This window comes from Folsomia candida, unplaced genomic scaffold (genome assembly GCF_002217175.1).
Source record: "Folsomia candida strain VU population unplaced genomic scaffold, ASM221717v1 Fcan01_Sc025, whole genome shotgun sequence".
Classification (NCBI taxonomy): Eukaryota; Metazoa; Arthropoda; class Collembola; order Entomobryomorpha; family Isotomidae; genus Folsomia; species Folsomia candida.
The window spans coordinates 472,608-495,413 of NW_019091217.1; the positions used below are offsets into that span (position 1 = coordinate 472,608).

At 40.8% G+C, this 22,806-nt stretch overlaps 5 protein-coding genes across 9 annotated transcripts; 1 reads left to right on the forward strand and 4 right to left on the reverse strand.

The window, feature by feature from the left end:
• The first annotated feature begins 42 nt into the window (after window positions 1–42).
• LOC110859209 (aarF domain-containing protein kinase 1) lies at window positions 43–2,453 on the forward strand. The gene is made up of 7 exons (XM_022108093.2): window positions 43–340; window positions 413–502; window positions 586–789; window positions 867–1,190; window positions 1,260–1,523; window positions 1,624–1,824; window positions 1,921–2,453. Exons 1-7 carry the CDS (start codon window positions 212–214, stop codon window positions 2,260–2,262), a joined length of 1,554 nt encoding a protein of 517 aa, XP_021963785.1. The 5' UTR covers window positions 43–211; the 3' UTR covers window positions 2,263–2,453.
• Window positions 2,396–7,802, reverse strand: LOC110859208 (gelsolin, cytoplasmic). 3 transcript variants are annotated; one of them, XR_002548838.2, is made up of 17 exons: window positions 7,610–7,802; window positions 6,445–6,519; window positions 6,234–6,302; window positions 6,099–6,125; window positions 5,778–5,987; window positions 5,538–5,715; window positions 5,224–5,444; window positions 5,059–5,073; window positions 4,832–4,969; window positions 4,654–4,777; window positions 4,492–4,571; window positions 4,242–4,421; window positions 3,816–4,178; window positions 3,383–3,751; window positions 3,163–3,291; window positions 2,912–3,039; window positions 2,396–2,646 (listed from the first exon to the last, which is right to left on the reverse strand). XR_002548838.2 is itself a non-coding variant. In XM_022108091.2 (16 exons), exons 1-16 carry the CDS (start codon window positions 7,679–7,681, stop codon window positions 2,620–2,622), a joined length of 2,277 nt encoding a protein of 758 aa, XP_021963783.1. In that variant the 5' UTR covers window positions 7,682–7,802; the 3' UTR covers window positions 2,396–2,619. The 3 variants fall into 3 exon arrangements, 2 of the variants coding, with proteins under 2 accessions (XP_021963783.1, XP_021963784.1); XM_022108091.2 differs by lacking the exon at window positions 2,912–3,039; XM_022108092.2 differs by lacking the exons at window positions 2,912–3,039; window positions 5,059–5,073.
• A 1,640-nt stretch (window positions 7,803–9,442) lies between these two features.
• LOC110859163 (NF-kappa-B-repressing factor) lies at window positions 9,443–12,536 on the reverse strand. Its single transcript, XM_022108036.2, has 9 exons — window positions 12,325–12,536; window positions 11,748–11,837; window positions 11,551–11,687; window positions 11,321–11,454; window positions 10,672–11,035; window positions 10,465–10,588; window positions 10,185–10,372; window positions 9,924–10,106; window positions 9,443–9,839 (listed from the first exon to the last, which is right to left on the reverse strand). The coding sequence occupies exons 2-9, from the start codon at window positions 11,799–11,801 to the stop codon at window positions 9,626–9,628; spliced, it is 1,398 nt and encodes a 465-aa protein (XP_021963728.1). The 5' UTR covers window positions 11,802–11,837; window positions 12,325–12,536; the 3' UTR covers window positions 9,443–9,625.
• Window positions 12,537–12,695: 159 nt separating this feature from the next.
• Window positions 12,696–18,446, reverse strand: LOC110859162 (glucose-6-phosphate exchanger SLC37A2). Of its 3 annotated transcripts, XM_022108035.2 has the most exons (13): window positions 18,253–18,446; window positions 17,508–17,646; window positions 16,196–16,854; window positions 15,943–16,103; window positions 15,646–15,860; window positions 15,018–15,560; window positions 14,847–14,937; window positions 14,625–14,773; window positions 14,441–14,546; window positions 14,176–14,271; window positions 13,966–14,075; window positions 13,827–13,895; window positions 12,975–13,304 (listed from the first exon to the last, which is right to left on the reverse strand). In XM_022108035.2, the coding sequence occupies exons 3-13, from the start codon at window positions 16,501–16,503 to the stop codon at window positions 13,257–13,259; spliced, it is 1,896 nt and encodes a 631-aa protein (XP_021963727.1). In that variant the 5' UTR covers window positions 16,504–16,854; window positions 17,508–17,646; window positions 18,253–18,446; the 3' UTR covers window positions 12,975–13,256. The 3 variants fall into 3 exon arrangements, with proteins under 3 accessions (XP_021963725.1, XP_021963726.1, XP_021963727.1); XM_022108033.2 differs by having other exon boundaries at window positions 12,696–13,895; window positions 18,253–18,441; XM_022108034.2 differs by having other exon boundaries at window positions 12,696–13,895; window positions 18,187–18,441.
• A 1,121-nt stretch (window positions 18,447–19,567) lies between these two features.
• Window positions 19,568–22,407, reverse strand: LOC110859276 (acyl-CoA dehydrogenase family member 11). Its single transcript, XM_022108190.2, has 9 exons — window positions 21,894–22,407; window positions 21,613–21,803; window positions 21,288–21,498; window positions 21,179–21,226; window positions 20,873–21,110; window positions 20,662–20,805; window positions 20,392–20,590; window positions 20,057–20,324; window positions 19,568–19,954 (listed from the first exon to the last, which is right to left on the reverse strand). The coding sequence occupies exons 1-9, from the start codon at window positions 22,171–22,173 to the stop codon at window positions 19,758–19,760; spliced, it is 1,776 nt and encodes a 591-aa protein (XP_021963882.1). The 5' UTR covers window positions 22,174–22,407; the 3' UTR covers window positions 19,568–19,757.
• Between the last annotated feature and the right edge of the window lie 399 nt (window positions 22,408–22,806).

A 22,806-nucleotide genomic window follows, 5' to 3' on the forward strand; every position in this document is an offset into this window, starting at 1 on the left:
TTGATTGCTAGCGTGCGATTTGATGGGAACCATAAAGTATGAATTGCTCAACTAAAAAGTTTATTGCAAGTGGTCACTAATGTCCAAAGTACAAATTATTATTACAGTTATTGATGACGTATCAATTAAAGGTGGAAAAGAGGTTACTAAAATTTTATCCGTTATGACATGTAAAAGTTAATCCGAGAATCCTGAAAATCTCCGTCCGGAAATGAGTTTCCGGAAAATTGCTCTGCTTGGGGGAGGTCTGACCACGGTGGGAAGCTTGGTCACGCTCGCACAAAATAATTGGGACATCAATTCCATTGGAGCTGTGCGGCTTGGGAGGGCTGTCTATGCGGTAATATTAAATAGTTTTTGGTACAATTAAACTTGAAACTTCTTATGCAATGTTCTATTTATATTCTGTTAGACCGCAGCTATTACGGCTGACTACAAGTTTAGCGTCTACTCCCGACACATGCCTGATGATCCGGAACAAGTCAAACAGATATGGGCAGATGTAATATACATTATTTAATTAGGATACTGTTCTTTTTATCAAATATGGTCTTTGAAATAAGTTGTTGATTGTGCATTGCGTAGACCCATAAAAGATGCGCGGAACGAATTCTGACCCTGTGTAAATCTAATGGTGGGGTGTTTGTGAAAGTGGGACAACACATTGGGGCTTTGGAGTATCTTCTTCCACCTCCGTACATTGAAACCCTGAGCATTCTTCACAGCCAAGCTCCATTCTCGTCCCTCGACGATGTATACAAGGTCATTCGTCAAGATCTCAAGATTCAAGTGGGTATAGTGCTTATGCGCCAGTATCTGTTGTGATCCAATTTTGGCTCAAGTTAAGTTTATTTCCTATTTTATAGTCCACGGACGAATTATTTTCTGAATTCGATACGAACGCTCTGGGGGCAGCATCGCTTGCTCAAGTATACAAAGCTAAACTGCGAACTACTGGAGAAACGGTTGCTGTAAAAGTTCAGCACGCCAATGTGAGAGCGCATTCCTACGTGGATATGAAAACAATGGAGATTCTTGTCCGAACTGCAGCACTAATATTTCCAGATTTTAAGTTGCTCTGGTTGGTGGACGAGACAAAAAAGAATTTGCCGAGAGAACTGGATTTTTTACATGAGGGAAAAAATGCAGATATGCTCCGAACACTAATGACGCATTGTAAATGGCTCAAGGTTCAACAATTTAGTACTACATTTAACCATACTTTAATAATGATGGGATTTTTCTGATTATTAATTTAGATTCCTAAAGTATATTGGGAACACAGCACAGATCGTGTCTTGATAATGGAATATTGTGACGGTGGACAAATAAACGACCTCGCATACCTCAACAGAAATGGAATATCGGCTCGCGAAGTTTCCGAAAAAGTGGGCCGACTTTATTCTGAGATGATATTTTCTCATGGATTCGTCCATTGTGATCCACACCCTGGGAATCTTATGGTTAATCGAGACGTCAATGGGGATACACAGATTTGCCTTTTGGACCACGGTCTCTACACAGTAAGACGTCTATAATATGGATTATCGTCAAATATTAACACTTGTTTGAGTTGACTGATGGGTATATCTTTCTTAATTCGTACCTTTAATAACTTTGCAGACGCTTTCTCCTGAATTTCGCTACAACTATGCCAACTTTTGGCTCAGTATTATCAACTCTAATGTGGAAGGGATTAAAGAGTATGGGACAAACTTGGGCGTGGGTGAATTGTATGGCCTATTTGCTTGCATGGTGACGGCACGATCATGGGAATCACTTTCGTCTAAGGATGGTGTTGCAAAGAAACTTACGCCGGAAGAGGTAAGGTTTTTCCAAAAAACTGTCATGTCACCTGTTATGTCAAACCTGTTATGTCAAAACGTATTTTCCTAACAAATGTATCGCTTGTTTTTGTAGGAACAAAAAATTCGAAAAAACATTGGAAATTTTTTGCCCCAAATATCTGAGATTTTAGAGCGCGTCCCTCGTCCGATGATTCTAATCTTTAAAACGAACGATCTTATTCGTGGAATTGAACATGCTTTGAAGACGAGCAAAACGATGAAGTCGTTTACAACAATGTCCAAATATTGTATTAGTGCAGTGTATAAGGAGGACTTTCGACGGTGTGTGAATCGTTTTTGGTGCTACCGATACACTCTGATGGAGGGGTGGTTACTTGCCAAAATTACAATGTTTGAACTCTTCCTTTGGGCGAGGTCACTGCTTTCACCCATTCTGCGACTGGAATCAATGTGAGACAGTGTAATACAATGTGATGAATTACATATTTACTAAATATTTAACTAAAATTTAGTTATGTATAGTATAATGGTGCTACGTATCTGCATGTGTTTAATGTTAATGCTCAAACAATAGCTTATATAATGACTTATTATTCCGACGATGAAGGCTTTATTCGACAATAATAACATAAGAAGATACATATATTTATGTGACAGTAGTATGTGCTCAACATCAAGAATGTAGTTCAATTTAGATTTAAAAGAGGTTTTTAGTAAATCAATATTTCCGGTGATGGTTTACAATAAGATTGCATTGTTGAGGTGGTAAAATCCTTCTGGTGCCGTAGGTGCTATGCATAAACTCCTCCAATTAATTGTAGTTGACATCTTGAATGTTCTACAAAATAGATTCGATCAATCAGTCAGTGTCATAATTATACTTGGCAATGAAAATTATACTTGCTGTTAGTGAAAAGCAACAACACCTAGTCAATCGTACTGTCTAAAAGATAAGGGAACAGGAAAAGGAAGACATTTTTAATCTAAATGCAATGAAAATATTAAGTTCTTAGTGACAATCAGATATACGTTATACTACAAAAACGTATGCATGTAGTTAGTTTTTAAACAAATTCGGATAAACAACACTTTTTTGGTTTTACCTCGGGTGACACATATGCAAACGAATAAGAAGCAGAAATAAGATATTTATCTAGATATTTATCTAGATATTTATCTAGTAAACAGAGTGGTAGAGAGAGAGAAAGAAAGAAAGCGTGCGAGCTTATTTCTGAAAAGATAGAGCGATGTCATTATTATACATATGTAAATTAACTAAAAACGAGAGGAGGGGCAAATGTATAGTTTTGTACAAGGGAATTACTGAACGAGTATGAAGAGTTTTATGACATACCTTCCAGTAGTTATCATCCCACGATGGATAGAAGGCCTTGAAGGAGTCCGGCTCATCTCCTTGCTTCACTACGATAGAAATTGTCACGCAATTTGCTCCACGACTCATGTGGTTTTCTTTGATGTAGTCCTGCAATTATTTAAGAAGCATCATTGCCTATTACTTTACTCTCGAGCCAGTTAAACTCGATTGGATCATGATATTCCTATGATTTGCATACATCAGCCATTTTATTGGAGTGTTTCTTCTCCTCGAGGGAAGCTCCTTTGCCAATCCAAATGAATATTTCGTCGTCACCAGTGTCTAGTACCATCACGTCGTCCTCATTCAGATCCTCCTGCTCAAAATTGAACACCTCGTCCACCTCCAGCTTCGTGGAGGGTGGTACAATTGAGCAGTGGAAGAGACGTGCTGACAAGGCCGGAGTGTCAGCAACTTCCTCGTTGTCTCTCGTGTAATCCCCTTTGCCTCCCAGGAGACGCCAAAACTCGTCTGGTTCCGAACCCTCCTTCACCTTTTGGGCTGTCCGGTCAGGCGACACGACTTTGTCCACCTTGTCCCCCATCCGCTTCTCATCTTCAGAGGCGTGCTGCGACAGAGACCATGGTCAATTAAAACGAGTTTAATACTTGGTGCTATATCTTGGTCTCCACCTTTCCAATCCACATGTAGGTGACCCCTTGCTTGGGTCCATCCAGAATGAAAACGTCGTCCGAATCCAGTGAGGCTGCGGCCAGCTCGACTTGGACGGCACGAGTATCTTCTTCACAAGTTCCCCTGACGTGGAATAAGCGAGCCTTGGATGGGTCGTAGGTGTCGTTCTCCCTGACGTTCTTGAACCCACTGGCATGTCCCCCAAGAAACACAATCATGCGACCCTTGAAGATGCGAAGGAAATGCGCTGGTTCGTGACCTTGAGTAACGCGCACTTGGACTGCGCGTCCAAGCAGCTTCTCATCCAAACGGATTGCATGAAGAGCGGAGGCAGACTTTTCGTCTTGGGTCGAATGTGTACCCTGAAGAATTAGACAGCATATTTAGCAAAATTTATCCAAATTTTCGAAACGAGTTGGACCGACCTGCCAATAGTAGATGATGTATTTCTCCCTGTTCCCTTCCTTGTAAGTGTACTGGAGAACGTAGGAGTCGCCGCCGAAGAATATCCCGTATGTTTCTCTTGGAACGGGAGCAAGCTCAAAATTTTCAACACGCCACAGCTCAACTTGTCCGGTCCCATCGTCGGGACAGAATCCGAGGGCCTACATAATATATAAATATACAGTTAATCCAAATGTGAGGACAATATTGTGATCTGGTCAACATTAGTACCGTGCCCAAGTTTTTGAGAAGTTTAGCCCGTTCTTGACGAGTCATTGGAGGAGCAGATCGAGCTTTTGGGGCTTCGTTGGCTGAAAGACGACAATTATGACCAAAAAGAGATTCAAGCAATTGTTAAAAACCAATTATAAATGAAAACGGTAATTTTCATACCTAACTTTTGACGGTCCAGAGTATAAACTTTGTCGTAAACTGGCGCCACAATATCGGACTCTCTCCAAACAGAGAAATATTGCTTGAAAGCAGTTGGTTCTCCGCCATCGACGACGCGTTGGATCTAAAAAGTGATGTTTTACCATAATGATGATCCTGCATTATTTTATACACTCACTTTAGTCCAAGCTGGATAACCTTTATCCACCAAGAACTTCTCGGCATGGGTCATTGCTTGGAGTTTCTCTTGCTGGGTGCACTGTTTCCCAATCCAGGCAAAAATCCCAGATTTTCCGGCATCCAGAATGAAACAGTCCTGTGATTCCGTACAAAAACAAAGTACACAATAAATAAACGAACTAATCAAGAAGTTTATCTCATATTCATTAATGGTTAATAACAAACCTGTCCAACGCCATCCTAATATCACACGCACGCAATAAGGCATTTCGTCACTCGTATTAATAAATAATGTAAGCATGTAGCTCAAACAACAAATGAAAATGCATAGGAAAACTTTTTACGTTAATTTGTAACATTTTATGCACATGTCACGAGTCACTAACTCACTTGAGAATGCAGCATGGCTCCCTTTAATGGCTTGACTCCTACGACTTCCACCTTGATGGCTCCACTCGAGTCACTCACACGGTACAAAGTGACCACGCTCTCAGTCGTCTTCTCAAACAGGGAGTCGTCGTCCTCCTTTGGAGGGTCTGCCATCTCAGCACGAGATCCGCCACCCAGCGCTTTAAAGAAGGCGTCAACCTGGTCCTGCGGACTATTGGGCTCTATTCATGCAAGATAATTATCACATTCAGCCACAATTTATGCATCTCAAAATGAGTAATAAATATCTTTGTCTCATTATTTCTGGTCAATACCGATCATCTGAATCTTGAGTCTGCCCCCATGATCTTGGTCTCGAATCTGGTTTGCTGCTTGGATTGCTTTGAGCCTCTCCACTCGTTTCGAGTATCGTCCAACATAAACCCAGATCAGAGTGGGTGTGTCCAAAATGAAGCAGTCCCCCTTGTTCATGGAACGGACAGAGACTTCCACCTGCGACATTGGACGTTTGACTTATTCGCAATAAAACTAGGCAATAGTTTATGTATCTGCACCTCTCTGACGCGCACGTTTCTCTTCCCCTTAACTTGGAACAAACGGGGAGGTGCGTCAGTGGGGTCGTAGTGTTTGAATCCTGACTTGACCCCACCCGGGACGTATCGAATCCCACCCTTGAAGAGGGAGCAGAAGAGAGGACTCTCGTACTCTTGACATTCCCTGTGCTGCACGGGGGCTCCGCCAAGCATGTCGTCCAACTCCACAGCCTACAAACAAACCACACCCACCCAGAAATTGAGTAATAAATAAACAGATATGTAAGTAAAGCCATCGACCTATGGAAATATATACACTTAACAAATGTACGATTTGCATACCTTGATGGCAGCTGTGCCTTTCTCATCCTGCGTAACACGAGTCAAAATCATTATATGCACGCACGAGTGCTTATCTGGACAACTCATCTTGATGAAGGTTTGCAGTTGTCGTCTCATTTCTTATGAATACTGTACCTGAGAAGTATCTTTGCCAATCCAGAAGTGAATGTTCCACTCAAATGCTCCACTCCGAAGCTGTTTCGTCTAGATATGAGCATATGTAAATGAAGCGGATGAAGCAGTAACCAAAATTTTGGGAAGTATTAGATTTAAAATTGTCATCAAATATTAATGCATTTAATTGAGGGTAATTATTACGGAAAAAAATATCAATATCATGATTTACGTTTAAAATGATGTAGGAGTCGCCCATGTGGAACTTGCCATGATCCGTGCCCGGAATCCGAACGGGATGAAAATTCTGCAAAGAAATTGAAATCCGTCAGGGCGACATTAGGAACATTTTTCACATTAATCGATGGAAAATGAGCTATTCCTTCGTGTCTCGTCATAAATGCGTTCGAGAAAGTTAGGTTGATAAGTCTGGTGTTTTTATTGGCGTGGCATAATCATTATGCTTTTTGGCACGATGTGGAGTGCAATATTTTTTCACAAGCCGACGTCTATCATCATCCTCGATGTCGAATCTCTGCATCAGTAAAAATAATTTTATCGCTTTCGTGGTAAGGTCTGGCAGATTCTAGGATTCTGTGTTGTTGATGCCGCGGGGGGTTGCATGGTTGGTGATGCATAAGCTGAATGACAGCACAATAACATTATTATGGGTCATAAAAAGCTTTTCTCACTCGGATAAGAAAACAAGCATTCGAGCCCGAGTTTGTGTTTTGTTGTTGTAATCGCAATGTTGTGTAATATGTTGTATAATGGATGACAAACGAAGAAGTAATTATGCATAAACGAAATTTCAGCGAATATATAACGGATGTCAGTTGAGTTGGTGGTGATTGCGAGTTTCGGAGTTACGGCGGTATTGGGAGGAAATAAGGTTTAATTATTATTAGGTGTACATACATATGTAAGTATTAAGTAAGTAGTGATATGGTAAATACATGGGTACACAAGTCTTGGAAGGCTAAGAATAGAAGTTACCAGCATAAAAAGTTCCATTCTTCCCGTTACTTTGCACACGTATATTATGTCACATACCCTGATTACATTCGGATAGATTGGATAGTTTTGATGAGATATTTTTTCTTATGTATGTGCTTAAAAAGCTGGATATTTGCAGATGTTCGGGTCGGGTTAATGGCGTGCAGTGGAATGGGGGAAGGTGTTGAAGGGGAGAAAATGAATGCGTTACACATCGTTAAGATTAAATCGAATGGACCGCATATTTTTCCTTCGTGCGCGACCAAGACGTTCTTTATCAACATCCCGACTCATCAACTTTATGTATGTACATTGTACATACATATGTACACTAATTGTAAGTAATTACATATGCGCTTCCCTTATTCGTTATTTCGCAGAGAGGGACAAACTTGACCTACCTCAATCCTCCATATTTCAGTTCCCGGTTTGGATCCGGCTCCCACGAAGGCTGGGTCCACTGCTGGGGGCATATTTCCTCTAGGAATCGCTACAAAATCGAATCACTTGAGTGTTACTGCTTACAGGAGAAATGCTTCGCAGAAAACGACGCGTGTTGCCTGACGAGCTCTCAGCGATGCACTGAACAAATTTTTGGCCGCTCCAGACACCACAGGAGGTGGGAAAGAGTGCGGGTTTGCAGCAGCAAAGTCAGCTAGAGGATGAGAAGATGATGCCATCAACCTCAGACCATTTTCCTATGACTAAAGTTGCATGTTTTTTTGCATTGCGGCTTGTGTGGTGTCGTGGGTTTGTGCCTGCCTTCACCTTGTTCGGGACACCAGCTTCACCTGAATTGAATTAATGGAACCGGTCATTTTGTGTGGGGATATTTCTCATGGTGTGTCATGTCCCTTCATGCACACGGACAGTGTTCTGCTTACAATCATCACTCTGACTCAATCCTTCTGCAAAAAAAACGTTCCAACACTAGTTGTAAAAATAAACATAAATATTGCTCATGGGAAATGCATCGTCATCAGGCTAGAAAACCAAATAAATACTGCTTCGCCAATAGCATCCAACATGCAGCGACGATCGCCTCGCTCCGTTCCACAAACAGCTCGCAATTTATTGTAAAGAGCAAGAGGAAATGAAATAAATTGAGGAATGTCTTGTCCTTGTCTTGATTCTTCAACATTTACTTGGCTCCGAAGTCAATCCCATTAGTCACACTTTCATGGAGAGTCATGTACTCAGAAGAGGCAGAGGATTAAACGATTCAGTTGAGACGTTTCCTTATTTTCCTGTTATTTTTCATGTGGCGTGAGGCATTTTAGTGAAATGCTTAGGATTGTTTCACAACTATCCATAGTTTCTAAAAGGAAATTTTGCAGTATGCGCAATCACAGTATGATTATCATATATGCGCCCGTTTAAAAAAGCCAAATGTGGTGAAACTTCACAGGAAATTCGTAACCCTTAACCAAACCTTTGTTTTCATATGTGCTTATGTTTATGTATACATCAAGTTCACCGCAAGCTCAGGAAAAAGTTATTCGGTTTCTTTAGTCAAGCTTGTTAGAGTAACAGTTGTGTCACATTTTGTCAAAGTGTATGGAAATAATAGATGAAATGTAATACAGGATTTATTTCCTCATTAAATTAATGTCAAACTCTGTCATACGAGCCAATTCGTCAAACATAAATATATGTATGCACGGAATGGCACGGATGCATGTATGTAAATATAGATATATGTTTGCGTATGCGTATGTATGTATGACTTGATTCGTTTAAAGAGAAATCTTTTCAGGTCCTAGATGAGGAATCATTGCCAAATTTCTTAATTCGTAGAATTACTGGCTACGTTATTGTTATCGGGGAAAAGGGAAAATATATGTAGAGAGGTAAAGCCAGTGACACAATTGGGTTGTTAAAAGACGTGAAGCAATTATCACACAAGCAGAACAACAGACGGTCTAATTAGTTGGGACAAATGTTCATGGATGAAATTGGGTAATGGGACAATAACCTCAGTGCAGGAAGAGTGTATACAAACAGCAAGTCCGTCGTCGATTTCGATTCTTAGAACTTGGCTTATTCTGCATATTTAGGAGGAGATGCGATGTATGCAACCACTGATTTTGATGCGTGGGGCGCAAATGGGCAGATATACTGTCTAATAGGATGCAATGCAACAAAAGAGCATCAAAATCCGTGATTACTAACCGGGTGTAGTTTTCTTCTTAGGATCAGTTTGAGATAGAAATAAAATTTAGTGCACATCTATCTAATAATATGTAACATGATTTATTAATGTATAATATTTGTATAAGGTTTGTACTTGTCCAGCAGTTGATCACATCATCTTCAATTTACTAAAAAGTAAGTCTCATCCCTGATAAGGCCTCAGTCATGCTGTGGAAATTACTCGTAGTTTCTAGTATAATTTCACGCCTATATTTTGGCCACCTTCAACTAGTGACATTGCTGTTGTTGTTATGAAGGAGATCAGTTGATTGCTGTAGGTTCAGAATGCCTGGAGGTATCACGCGATATTTGGCACTTTCGCCCAACGTCAATAATTCTTGGACCAATTGAACCAATTCTACTTTTCGGGACACAACGAGGAAGCGGTTACTTCCTTTCCCATGACTGCGACTGCGTAGCCCCAACTGTCCTGCGATCCTTGAAGATAGATAATTTATTTCAAATTATGGTAAGGGTTTTCGTTAATTTTGGCCAGGAATATAAAATACAGATAAGACTCACTGATGAATAATTTTCCTTTCGTCGGGAGAGAATTCTGGAGTGAATTGAAGATCAAACTGGTCACATTGCCACATTTGACGCGTGAGAAATGTTTTCACTTTTGTAGCAAAGTTAAATTCATTTGAATTCGACATGCCGAGACCAAGTCGACTTCTTTTCACTACTTCGGATGAGGAAGCCGCACTGTAATTGAGTGGATAAGACCGTTTATTGTCACATCTTTATATGTGTATGCTCTTTAATATTTATGTAAAAACACACCTGATTGGATCCTGAATCCCTTGTCCATCTTTCCCAAGACCTTTTCCTTCGCTCCACCCCATCAGACGGAGCAATTTGTTGCCGACATTGTTTTCTGTGAGAGAGTGGTCGCTATCCTTCTTACCCAAACTGTGACTATGAATATCCGTTTTTCCAAACTCTGTAGCTGCGACGACATTTGCTTTCACCTAGAATAATACCACCCAACAAGACCGAGTTTATTCACGTTGATCCAATTAAGTTGATGAATCTTATTAATATATTAGAACTCATCATACACCTCAATCGTGTAGCAAAGCTGACGAAGCGCCGTCAAGACTCTCGACGCAGCTTCTTGTCTCGCCGTCTCCTTGCTGAAACCTCTTCCCTCCTGGACAAAAGATGACCCGATTTTTATGATACATCTGCAAAACAACTTTATTCAGTTTGGAATGGTGTTGGGTGTATTAATCGTGATTACATGGACTATAGATAGTTAATTACTTACTGGACCGTTCCGCAATTAGGCTCTGTTCCATACTCTACTCTGAGCGGTTTGTGTGACATGCCGCATGAACGATTAATGGTCTGGAGGGCTCCTTCTTTATCCAGGAATATTTGATCGACCAGCACAAGGCCACGCAAGTCATCGCCATATTGGGACAGAGCAGCTTCTAATTGTTTTTCCATTCTTACTACGACACCAACATCGTGACTGAGTTCCGGGACAGGACTTAATGTATCACAGGTTTCTGAAAGCGTGGGGAGACTGGGTGGTGCTGGTGATTCACGCACAAAAATTTTCATTGGAGGGGTGAATCTGGTCTGACCGAATGATGGTGAGGTTGGTGTCCAGACTCGTTTCATGCTACCTGCGTTAAACCAAGCCAGACATTAATCAGAAGAAAGTAGTGCTTTGGAAAGGATAAAAAGGTGAAGGGAGGAGGGGATGCTATATGAGTTGTCTATAAGATGCTTAATCAATTCGTTTTTTTTTTTGTTTAGTAGAATAAAAGTATAAAGTATACAACGAATTTGTGAGATGATTTACTCTGAGAAAAACATGTATAAAAACGGTTTACAAAATTTTGATTTTCTACGAGCTACTTTAAGTACAAAATAGGAGAAGGAGGATTACGACTTTTGAGGAGTAGTGCCTTTTGATTTCCGCTCAGCAGCGTCGGATGCCTTGACAAAAGTCCGTTGAAGTCGACCCTGTCTTGCCGTCCGGTATTCCTCTACAATTCCGGCTGATAGTTCCGCCACCAGCTGCATAGTCTCTTCTGGATATCTGACAAAAGTAGGTGAAACAGATATTGAGATACCGTACGGGTATCCTGATTTGACTATCTTAACTTAACCTATACAAGTAGGTAGGTTAATTTACCTGCATCCAAGAAATTCATGATTTGCAAAAACCTGGGAGAGGGATAAGAGCCTGAGTTTCGGATAACTGCCCTTATTCTTGAGAAGGAAATTTCGACGCAATTCCCAGTGTTCATCACTCTCATGGTCACCTTTCACCTGATTTGGTATTATTAATTTAAAGATGCGCTAGACGCTGAAATGAATTTATTTAATTACCTCGTCCACATTCCAATCCATATCCTCCTCGTTGTTAGCAGCAGATGTATCCATATTTGCCGGAAGAAAGTAAATTAGTTTTGAAAAGAGCTGCAAAAAGAAATTAAATCATGAAATTAAAACACATAGTGCAAAGTTTACCTGTACCGATACTCAGCTCACGGTACTGAGTTCACTGCAGCGCTGAAATAGTATACGTAGGTATAGGTATCCCTAGATAAGTGCAAAGTGCTCATTCATTATGCATATTGTATTTGCCATTTTCAAAATGAATTCAATACAGTATAGTCAACAAGTTAATTGCGGACTTACACCGGCTGATTAACACTGTACAAATTTAGAGTTTATCAATGCATTTTTTGCCTGACCAAGATTCTCTGAATGATTTTCGAAAGCTTTCGAAAGCCAACTAAATGTATTTTATGACATATCATATGAATGAATGTGTTTGTGTTTAAATAAAAATTATTTTCATTATGTTAAATGATTATGAGGCATCGCAAATTGTCTAGCTTTTTGTAAAATGACTTAATTGGTTCTTAAATATTGGAGACTAATTTTATTAAGTAACACTTACGATATATTTAAAATTTGACAGGGTCAGGTCAGCGTGAGCCCCCAATTTCTACTTAATAATTATAAGAATAATACACTATTATGCAACCTTATATGGACACTGACTTCATGTAATCTTTATGCAGATAAATATATAGTTTTAGTTAGTCGCAATTTAATCAGCCAAGCAACACGTTATTATCTCTCAGGCAGATTTATTTACAAGTGTGAGCAATACGCGGTTGGCGCCTGGCGGTGATGGGGCTCCACTAAAAAAGTGAGCTTGATAGTCTTACGCACAGCTTGTCTTACGCCGTCATTGGGCGATATTTTTTTCAAAACGGTACTCTAAAATGAATGCTCGTTATGGATAAAATGTACAAAATGTCGATGAAATCACTCCAGTAATCATTATTATTTCAAATCAAACATTGGTCTGAAAATTGGTTCATCACATGAAACTACATAAAACAAGTAATAATTGCAGTAGGTTGACCCTAGTCATCTCATCATTATAAGTCAGTTAAAAGACCATACTAAAATATATTTACCATCTAAAATCACACGCATATATAAGCAAGCAGTTGAGTAGTCCACTATTTATAGCCCCCAATCGTTATGGCGGAGTTGGTAAAACAAAGGGTCATGAATCTGCTTGTACAAGGCACTCTGTATTGTAGAACAGTTACTTGATATTTACTCATCGCTTCTTGTGGAAATTATACAAATAATTGTAAATACAAGTTGAAAAGTCTTACACACTGACGACTAGATCAGACAATGTTGATTGCATAATAGCAATAATAATAATAATAAATACAAGACTATGAACTATGATATCAGTGTTTGTATCAAAAAGATCAATCTGCATTTTGTATTGAAGAGAAAGTTCTAAGCTGTCACATAACATGCAAGATCAGTTCAGTAGGTGCATATATGTAGACAGCAAGCAAACTAGACAACAGCCAACTTAGTTTTCCTCCCAAATCTGCCATCGATCATCTAAACGAAATGGGAAAGATATAATTGGGGATTAAAATACTTAATAATAAATCAATCAATCATAAAAATAATTACATGTATCAATAGTAAAAGAAAAATAGAGCACAACAATAATTACGTCACGGCAATCAAATATTACATTTTTAGAGTAAGCCAAGTTGTACAACCATTAGATAGTCAGTCGTCCTAACAGAGTAAAACTACAAACTATTTCAAGCTTCCCTAAATACCTGCTGTCAATCAGGAGTTTAAATGATACAAAAAAACTATTTCTAAATATCAGACTTTTGTTTGAGGTTATAAATAAGATAAACTAAAAATTATTTAGGACGATATGTGCAAAATAAATAGAGTAATTATAAAAAGGTCATAGCAGCATAATCAGACAGGCTTGCTTTTTCGTCATGAATTTGCTATATTCATTACTCCCGATGTTACAAATTGGAGATGGATTTTGTTTTAGGCTAGCTGTCCATTGTAAGGCGTGGACGACACAGATCCTGGGATGGAGTGAATCGTTACCTTCAGTTGGTTAGCATGACGGGTTTCAAAATAACGTCTGAATTCATGCGACACGAGGCGAACCAGTAGCTGTAAGAACACGAGGTGTACAAATTATTACTCACAAATAAGACAAAATAAGTGTAAAAAGTCGACTTACAATTAACGCAATCACATCCGCAACCATGAGCATGAGAAAGACATATTTCCAACCGTGCTCTTTACTTATCGAAGCCACTGGACCGGCGAGTAACGGTCCGACTGCAGCTCCTAAAATAAAACAAGAATAAGAAATATGATATGACGTGCCATTATTATTGTATATTAAGCTATATTTGCTATCTATTTAATGCTAATTATGTGTGGGTACCAATAGAACCAGTCCCATCAATAATTGCAGTCACAGTTGCAAGCGCTCTTGCATTCCCCATAAGGCAAGGATGTGTCCCCAATTCGGTGGAAACGGCTGACATGACACAATTTACAATAAAATTTTATTAGGGTAACATTAAACACATGTGCAGTTATTTTATGTAACAGTGAATAACGGTGTACACGATCAATTGAACGGATAGAAATCTATCATTTTTCACTCAATTCATGCCGTACATTTAAAGAACAACTAATAAACTCACCCGTAGTGATTAAAGCGTATGGCCCGTTTACCAAAATTCCGACGAGAATGAGCAACATAATGTTCATAAACAGACTTTCCGTCCCGTAGGTCTCGTACACCAGCATCTACAAACCAAACGTGTCAAATAGTTTAGTCGCATCAATTTTCTCTTTTCTTAGCCGTTGTCCTCGCCTCAATCTTACCATTGGGATCGCCACCGTCAGCATGCCTGCACACGTGGTAGCACTCATGCCCGAGTAGTCGGAAATGACTCCAGCAATAACTCCACCAATTATCCCACCAACGTCAAACAAAGTCGACAAGTTGCCACTTTCCGTTGGAGAAAAATTAGCTACCATTATTAAAAAATAACCAAAAGTTAGTTAATTAAGGTCAATAAATAACTCAAAAAATATTGTCATTACTCGAATTGTTGATATATCTCGGCAGCCAGTAGAGAAATGTGTAGCTGACGAGTTTGGCAAAGAAAAGGCATAAGGAAAACTCTACCACGCCCTAAAAATGCAAAAGTAATGCAATGTGTAACTAAAAATATAAATAATTAATATAGGTGGTAGAGATAAACAAGGTATTACTGGAATTTTTAGCGCCTCTGTAAATCCAACTGCTTTAACTTTGACGTCTGGGTCATACTGGGGAATCATTGGCGTGTCTTCTCGTGCATCACCACCACACGTGATATCGTCCTCATCCAGCAGCCTGCTGCAACTCTCACTATTGTCGTAATCTCCAGTATAGTTGTACCGCCCATTCCTCTTCCTTGCAGCCCTGATGGAAGTAGAGGTGGAAGGAAAGTCGGAACTGTCGTCGTTGCTCATGTCCGAGCTAACCGACTCGTGGTGGTCTGGCAAGCTGCAGTGAACGTGTTGTGGTTTGGGGACAAGGAGGAGAAAAATTAGAAATCCTGCCACCCCAATCACCGCGCCAGGAACGATGAAGGAGAGTCCCCAATTCGTCTCTAGAAATGATCCCGCGATCAAGGAGCCCAAAATGTTTCCGAGTGAGGTGTGAGAGTTCCATAAGCCGAAAATAAGGCCACGCTTTCCCTTTCCAAACCAATTGCCCACGACGGTAACTACCCCAGGCCAGCCTGTCGTTTGGAGAACTCCACCAAGAGCCTAAAAACGCATAAACAGTAATGGTAAAAGTACTGATTATCGTGAAAACCAAACAAAGTTTTACAAACGAAACAAGTTGAATCACCTGAACGAGGATGAAATAGGACAAATTGTGGATATTCCGACTGTACGCTAATCCAAATAGATATGTAAAGAAACCCGAGAGAATCATCCCCAGTGAGAGAAAGTATCGAAGGTTCACTCTCTCTGCGATGAATCCACTGACAAACATTCCCGCAGCGTAGGCAAACAAAAATGCGGAATCTAACGTTCCCAATAAAACGTCAGCATCATCACGGTCTGATATTTAAAAAAAAACACAAAAATGAGCATCTTTGTAAATACGAAGATCCGGGTAAGAAATTTAACTATAGCAATTTACCAAAAGGGGCCCAGCCACAGGAAGCTGTTGTGTTTGAGACAGGAACTTCGCCCGCAGAGCAGTTATGGTTAAGAACATTTTTCACGATACTGATTGGCTTCCTGGACATGTGGTACGATGTGTAGGAAATGTAGGTGAGCACCAACACCGAAACACGGTACCTAAATTTAAAAATGTGCAAATGAGACTGCATAAAAAATACATCACCACAAGATCGTTGTCGGCGACCATTTGCTTCGCGTATTCGGCTTACCACGTGTCCCGATTCACTCGCAGATTGGGGAACCACCAATCCGAAACCTTTTGAATTATTCTGATCCCCCAGGGCAAGTCCCTCCTCCTGTGACGATGCACACTTCCTCCTGTACGAACAATAATGGATGGTGACCTGGATCGGGTGGACGTTTGATTGCTATCATTTCCTAACGCGAGCAGACCACCACCATTGTTACGATGATGGGAAGAGGTGGAGCTGCTGCTGGATGAGCTGGAAGAACTACCACCTGGGGATTCTGCCCCTGCCCTGCTGGGAGGGATCGTGGCAACCGGTCGTTGCATCATTTTTGTAATTTTAACCTCTTGATGAGAAGGAAGTGGGAGAAGCTCCAACAATTCGGTGGTGTGCTGGTGGTTGGCAAGAACGGATATCACAAGTGGAAAAACAGTGGGGGAGTGATGAGTCTGAGCAGCAGCAGTTGGGGAGCAGCAGCAGTTGGGAGCAGCAGCAGTTGGGGAGGAGAGGTCGAGGGGCGGAGGATGATAAACAACTGAAACTATTCTACTACCGTCGGTTTTGGGGGTCTCCTCCTTGTGGGGTCATTCTTGGGACATGAGACGGGGAGGAGAAATATTCCCCTCAACACGGCTTGTTTGAGGTGACGACGACAAGGAGATGATTCTATTATCGTCAATCTAGAACGATAAGAATTAATCAGAATTAAACTTGGAAATGGTAATAATCCTGGAATTAGAGCAGGTGCTGTGTTGTCTCGCTTATTCGACAGGTGTATTGCATCTCTTTAAACATGTGACGGGGCAAAAGTACGAGCACAAAATTGACGTCATGTCCGTTAGTTAAACCACACAGCTTAAAACGAAGAGGCGAGATAAGTCTGTTCACTATAATAGTTCCAGAAATTAAATGTTGCGAGATGGGATCACTATGCATGTGTGTGGGTAAATGCTAATATTAATGGATTGGAAAATGATCCAGTGCAGCATACATGATGCGGTAATACGTGTTAGTAGTAAATTTAAACTGGGAACTGTGAATGGAGTTCAAAAGTTAACACAACACTAACTACACAGACAATATAATGCTTATAATAATAATATTAATATTGTTCATGGAGCACGGAGAGGATGGATGATTGTCAATGAGGAAGACATTTTTGTTCGGTTAATAAATATTTGTTAAATGGTTAAGTACTTATGTACTAACATTAGTCAGCCAAATGCAAAATGACGCGGATAATCTATATAATATACTATAGTACATTATCTCTATTATAATATAATATATAACATGGGATTGTACTAATTTAGTTAATCAGCATTTTGCTTACCTTTAGTTTCACGCTTATCATGATGAATGGTAATGATGGTTGAGTTCACTGAACAAAGATGATTCCCCTCCCTCGGATAATGCCAGCCGGAGATACTTGTCAGTAACTTTGCCCTTTGACCTGACAACGAGATGGCATTCTAGAACAGGAAGAATTAAAATATCAACCATTAAGGGCCTGGGGGAAGTTGCTTAGAAATCACGTCAACTTTGACGATAAAATTCAGCAATGCACAAGAGGGCAGATTTTTTAAATTATGTTTAATGCGTTAATCATATCTTTAGATTTTACTTGAGTTTTTTTTGACGATCTGCCCTCTTGTGCAGTGGAGATATTTGGTCGTAAAGTGAGGACAAATTGGCTTAGAATTGCCAAATTAATGGCAGGAATTGCATTTTGAGTATCCATGGAACAAAAGAAACAACTTTTTTCAAAAACTTGAGGGACTTGAGGGAAACTTTTTCAAAAGCAGTGACAAAACCAAAGCTTTTGAACGTCCCATAGAAACGGTGTCAATTAATTGTGGTCGTAACCTAACAGAGCGATAATAATCTTGGGGCCCTGGCAATTATTGTTGCTAACATAAAATCAAGTAAATCTTCCCCCGGGCCCTTAATTGTTGCAAAGAATTTCTAATTTAGAATTCCCTACAAATACTGGGAGACAAATAAAATCTTACTTTTCAAACTTATGCAAGCAAAAACCTTGTTTATTTAAATCGGAAGACGGTTACAAGATGACTGACCTTGGCTTTTGTATAGCAGTTTCTTTCACTGAAGACGACACAAAAGAATGTGGTGTTACGTGTTTGTTTCGCGAATTCTTCTATTCTGCGAGTTCCGTCCCTTTTTGTTCATTTAGCCTCAGCTGCTCCTTCTTCCACTCGAGTCAGACTGTGAGATGAGATGAGACGAAACTACTTGTTGGTCCTCGATGATATTGATATTAGCTAGTCAACCATACGCTCATTCCTCCGTCGTAATGAGGAAGGGCAAGAAATGACATCTTCCTATGTTTCATGACGATGATGGTGGGTTCACATCATCACAACTATTATGGTACATTGGTCATCTCATCCTCATACATTAGTGCATGTGAAGAAGTTGTTGGTGGTCACTGTGGTCAGCACTTATGCTAAAGAGGAGGATGACAAAAACGTTATCTGGTCGAGAAGATAAACTGAAACTGGACTTGATAAAGGGCCCAAGCAAGAGCTAATCGCACGCATGCACGCAGTGACCACGAGGGACCCACCCCCGACACAACCTCTTTCTTACATACACCACGAAATAATAGTGTGCTTCATAACTTTGTTCTTCTGCATAGTATTTATTATTATGGTCGTTTTATTGTATTTTTATCACTGTAGAGTTAACGCGATGAGTCAGCGGCTCTACATTTGTATGTACAATAAATAGTGCACGTATTTGGCTTCCGTTGGCTCTAATTATATCCCTCCTAACCAACATCCAGCATACATAATCCTCTTATCTTATCCTCCAACTGGATTAGTCATGAAAATCAAGACGACAATTTTGTGTGTGAGAGGCTTAAAGATCGAAATATGAGCTCTAGCAAAGCTCTAATGTGTCTATTAACTAGATCTAAACTTTTGTATGCGTAGCAGTTTACCAAAATTTATTACTTGAAGCGTACGTTTAGCTCAAATAACAACTTTGTGTATGATGTAGTCAAGAATTTTGACTCGAAACTCCTGAGTCAAGACGAGTATCCGACGACGGGACATTGGGAAATGTCATGAATTATTCAACCTCTTTTTATGGGTGGAAAGTGTTGACCTTGAATCTGACACAGTTCTTTGACGCATAATTCCAATTTAATGTACTGAATTTCTCATCGCTCATCGGCTTTCATGCATTTTTTGCTCGTAATAATAAAAACACATGAGAACAAGTAGATAAAGATAAGTGAAATATGTATGTACTTGAGACGACATGAGTCCAATTCCCATCGTATAAAACTACGCTGCCAATGGAATGATTGCAGAGATGATGGAGATGATGATGGGTCATTTTCTGAATTGACCTCACCTCTCTCAATTCAACTTTTAAGCAAATTAATTTGAACCTTTATTCAACTACATGCATACAACAAATAAAATAGTCAAAATCAAAAGGTTATGTTCACACTGCTCTTTGCTGAAGAATGTGGTTACATAAGTATAAATAAACTGACCATTGAGTACGTATGTATGTACGTAGTATATGGGGTTCATAGACATCCACAAAATCACAGTTTGGATGTTTTGGAAAAATCTGGGCCAGGATAACCTTCAAACACAAGTTGGTTGGAGTTGTCCGTTTCGAACCGTTCAGCATCCTTGAGCTGCAGAGACCATTTCGTCATTTGGGACGCCCATCGTTTCGCCGCAGCCAAATCCGTTCCTTGAGCGACTCCACTGGATGCGTGCTCAATGAAGAGCACTCCTAATACATGGGGTTAAGTTTTACAAGTTAACGAGATGATTACGACATGATTGATGATTATTCTGGAGTAGATTTAGCGATTCTCTCTCGCCTCCTCTGTACCTATAGCTATTTCTGCGATTGCAAAAGAAACCAGCCTCGCTCGAGCCATGACCTCCGTGGCTTCCAGCTCTGGAAGAATGGCCACCAGGTCCTCAAGCTCAGCCTGCACACGGCCAATCGATGGGGCCAAGTCGGGCTTGACCACCTGTCGCAACCTTCTACTCATGTTGGCATGAAATGCGGCGATTGCTGCTCCATTGGACTTGGCGATGGCGCGCAAGGTGTCCAGAGAGAGCACGTTGGTCGTCCCCTCCCAAATGGTCATGACCTTCAATAAATAAGTACATGCAAAATGTAACAAATGTTTGCAAGCAAGGCCATGGCACAAGAGATACCTGAGCATTTCGGAGGATAACGGGAAGCCGCGTTTCCTCAATGTAGCCCTGCCCTCCGAAGCATTCCAACCCTTCACTTATGAGGGGGATACACTTTTTGGCAGTGTACAGCTTCACCACGGGCGTCAAGAGGCGAAGGAGCTGGCGATTCTCCTCGTCGTCATTTCCGACACGACCATGTTCTGACAGCCCAAATAATCTGCACTACATTAAGAGTTATCAGAAAGGAGAAAATTATGGTCTCCCTATGCAACTCGTCGTTTTCTCTACCTGACCACTTCGAAAAAGAGGAGGGTTGCAGCCCTCGCGGTCAATTCCATTCCGGCCAAAGTGTCCACGTGCAGCCGATGTTGCGCAATGGGGACTCCGAAGGCCACACGTTTCATGCTATAATCTCTGGCCAGCAGAAGAATACTGCAAATACAGCGTGCATTACTTGGCATGATTACAGACGTAGCACGCAGCACTGAAGGAATTATACCGTCTCATCGCCGCGACACTCCCCGTCGTGTTGTGCAATCGTGTGACTGTGAGCATGTGTGAAATTGCTGCGACGCCACGACCAGGGTCAGACACGAGTTGGGCCACAACGCCGTCGAGCAGTAATTCTGCAGTGGGCAGACTCCTCGTTCCCAACTTGTTCTTTAATTTCATCATTTGTATTCCAGGGTCCAGGCTGCCGTCTTCTCGACGCGTTTTCAACAAAAACATGGACAACCCTGCAACATGAAAACTTTGGTCATCCTCTTCGGCCTGATACAATATGCACTGAAATATTTAAGCGGACCATCCTGTGCCTTTTCTCCCTTGTCCACAATCCTGGCGAGCGTGAGAGCTATATTGAAATACAAATTGTCAGTGCCAATGCCTTAAATATTTTAGCAAGACGAAAAGACCAATGTCCGCATCCGTGGCAGAGGACAACCATTTGTAGCCGTGCAGCGTGTACGTCCCATCCGATTTTGGAATGGCAACCGTCTCCGTTCCCGTCCCAACGTCAGAGCCGCCCCCACGTTCGGTCATCCACTGGCCAGACGTCCAAAATTGGGCAGGATCCTGGGACGTGAGTTTCTTTAGAACAGAGTCAAATTGAGGCAGCTTCAGCTCCTGCAAATAATAATCAAGACTTGTTTATTGGCATCAGTTTTTCCACTTCAGCTAACAGTTTCACCTACAAAAAATAAGGCATGGAAAATGTTCAGAAAAATATGTGCTGATTACTTGCAGCGTTTTTGCAGCTCCGTCCGTCATTGCGATGGGACAGGAATAAAGCCCCGACGAGGCGTGGAAGACGAGACATTTCGCGAACTGAAAAATTCTCCCAAATTCGCCAAATTTGCCAGAATATCCGGATGATATGATTCCCTCTTCCGCCGTGATCTCTTTCATACGTTTCCAGGCCGGGCAGGTCACTACAGATTGCACCAAAACCATATCAAGAGCATGTTAAATTAAGATCGGATCCAACCAAATTTCATATCACACAGCCACAATAGTCTTACCCAATTCGTCCACACGTCGTCCCCACGCATCAAATTGGCGAAGAACTGGCTCATTATTTTCGCACTGCATTCCCAAAGGGTCGATTTCAGATTCCACCCGGTGACCAAGCCGTTCAAGGTCTTCGTGCACCTCGGCAAAGGTTTTGGGTGGGAGGAGTCGCTCCAGGACGCGGGCGAGGAAGGCGTCCCCCGTGTAAACATTCCCCAAATTGGGGGGAGCTTGCAGAAAACCTCCAAGTTTCGCATGTTGAAACGGGAGCAGAGATGACCTCGCCATCATCAAAATAAATATTTATGAATGGAACCGGAAATCCAGGAAGTTCAATCCGTGGATTGATTACTAATGGGGAGTAATTAATTATGAGGTCGTCTCGCAGCTGTGGTGGTCAGCAATTCGGTGATCAACAACAACAACATCAACCAACTATACTCTATATAAACTTGGGCAGCTCAATAATAAAATGCCATTGAATTGATAAGCCATGCCACCACCATTCATACAAAAATAAGCAGATACGTGAGTTGGGTTATTTTAGGTGGAATCCAGCCCCAAATAAAAAAAGGCCGGAACGAACCACGCCAGCAGATGCACAAAGATCTCGTAAATGGACCAAGGAAGAGTAACATCTCAAAAACACTGATCGATCAGTTCCAAAGTTCAGTCATACGTATTTAGTAGTAATAAAGTGAAGAAGTTCATATTCAGGATGATACAAGTCTTATTCATTTCCTTTTATGGATCATTAACGAATTTGCATAAATGAGGTTATTTAGTTAGTGCTATCATGCTATCAATCCAGGAGTCCTAAAAATATCGATGATGATGATGATGATGACAGCCTATGCACATTAAGATGAAGATGGTGCATGTAGTAAATATTCGTTAGTATTGGTGGTTGTATGACTACAAATT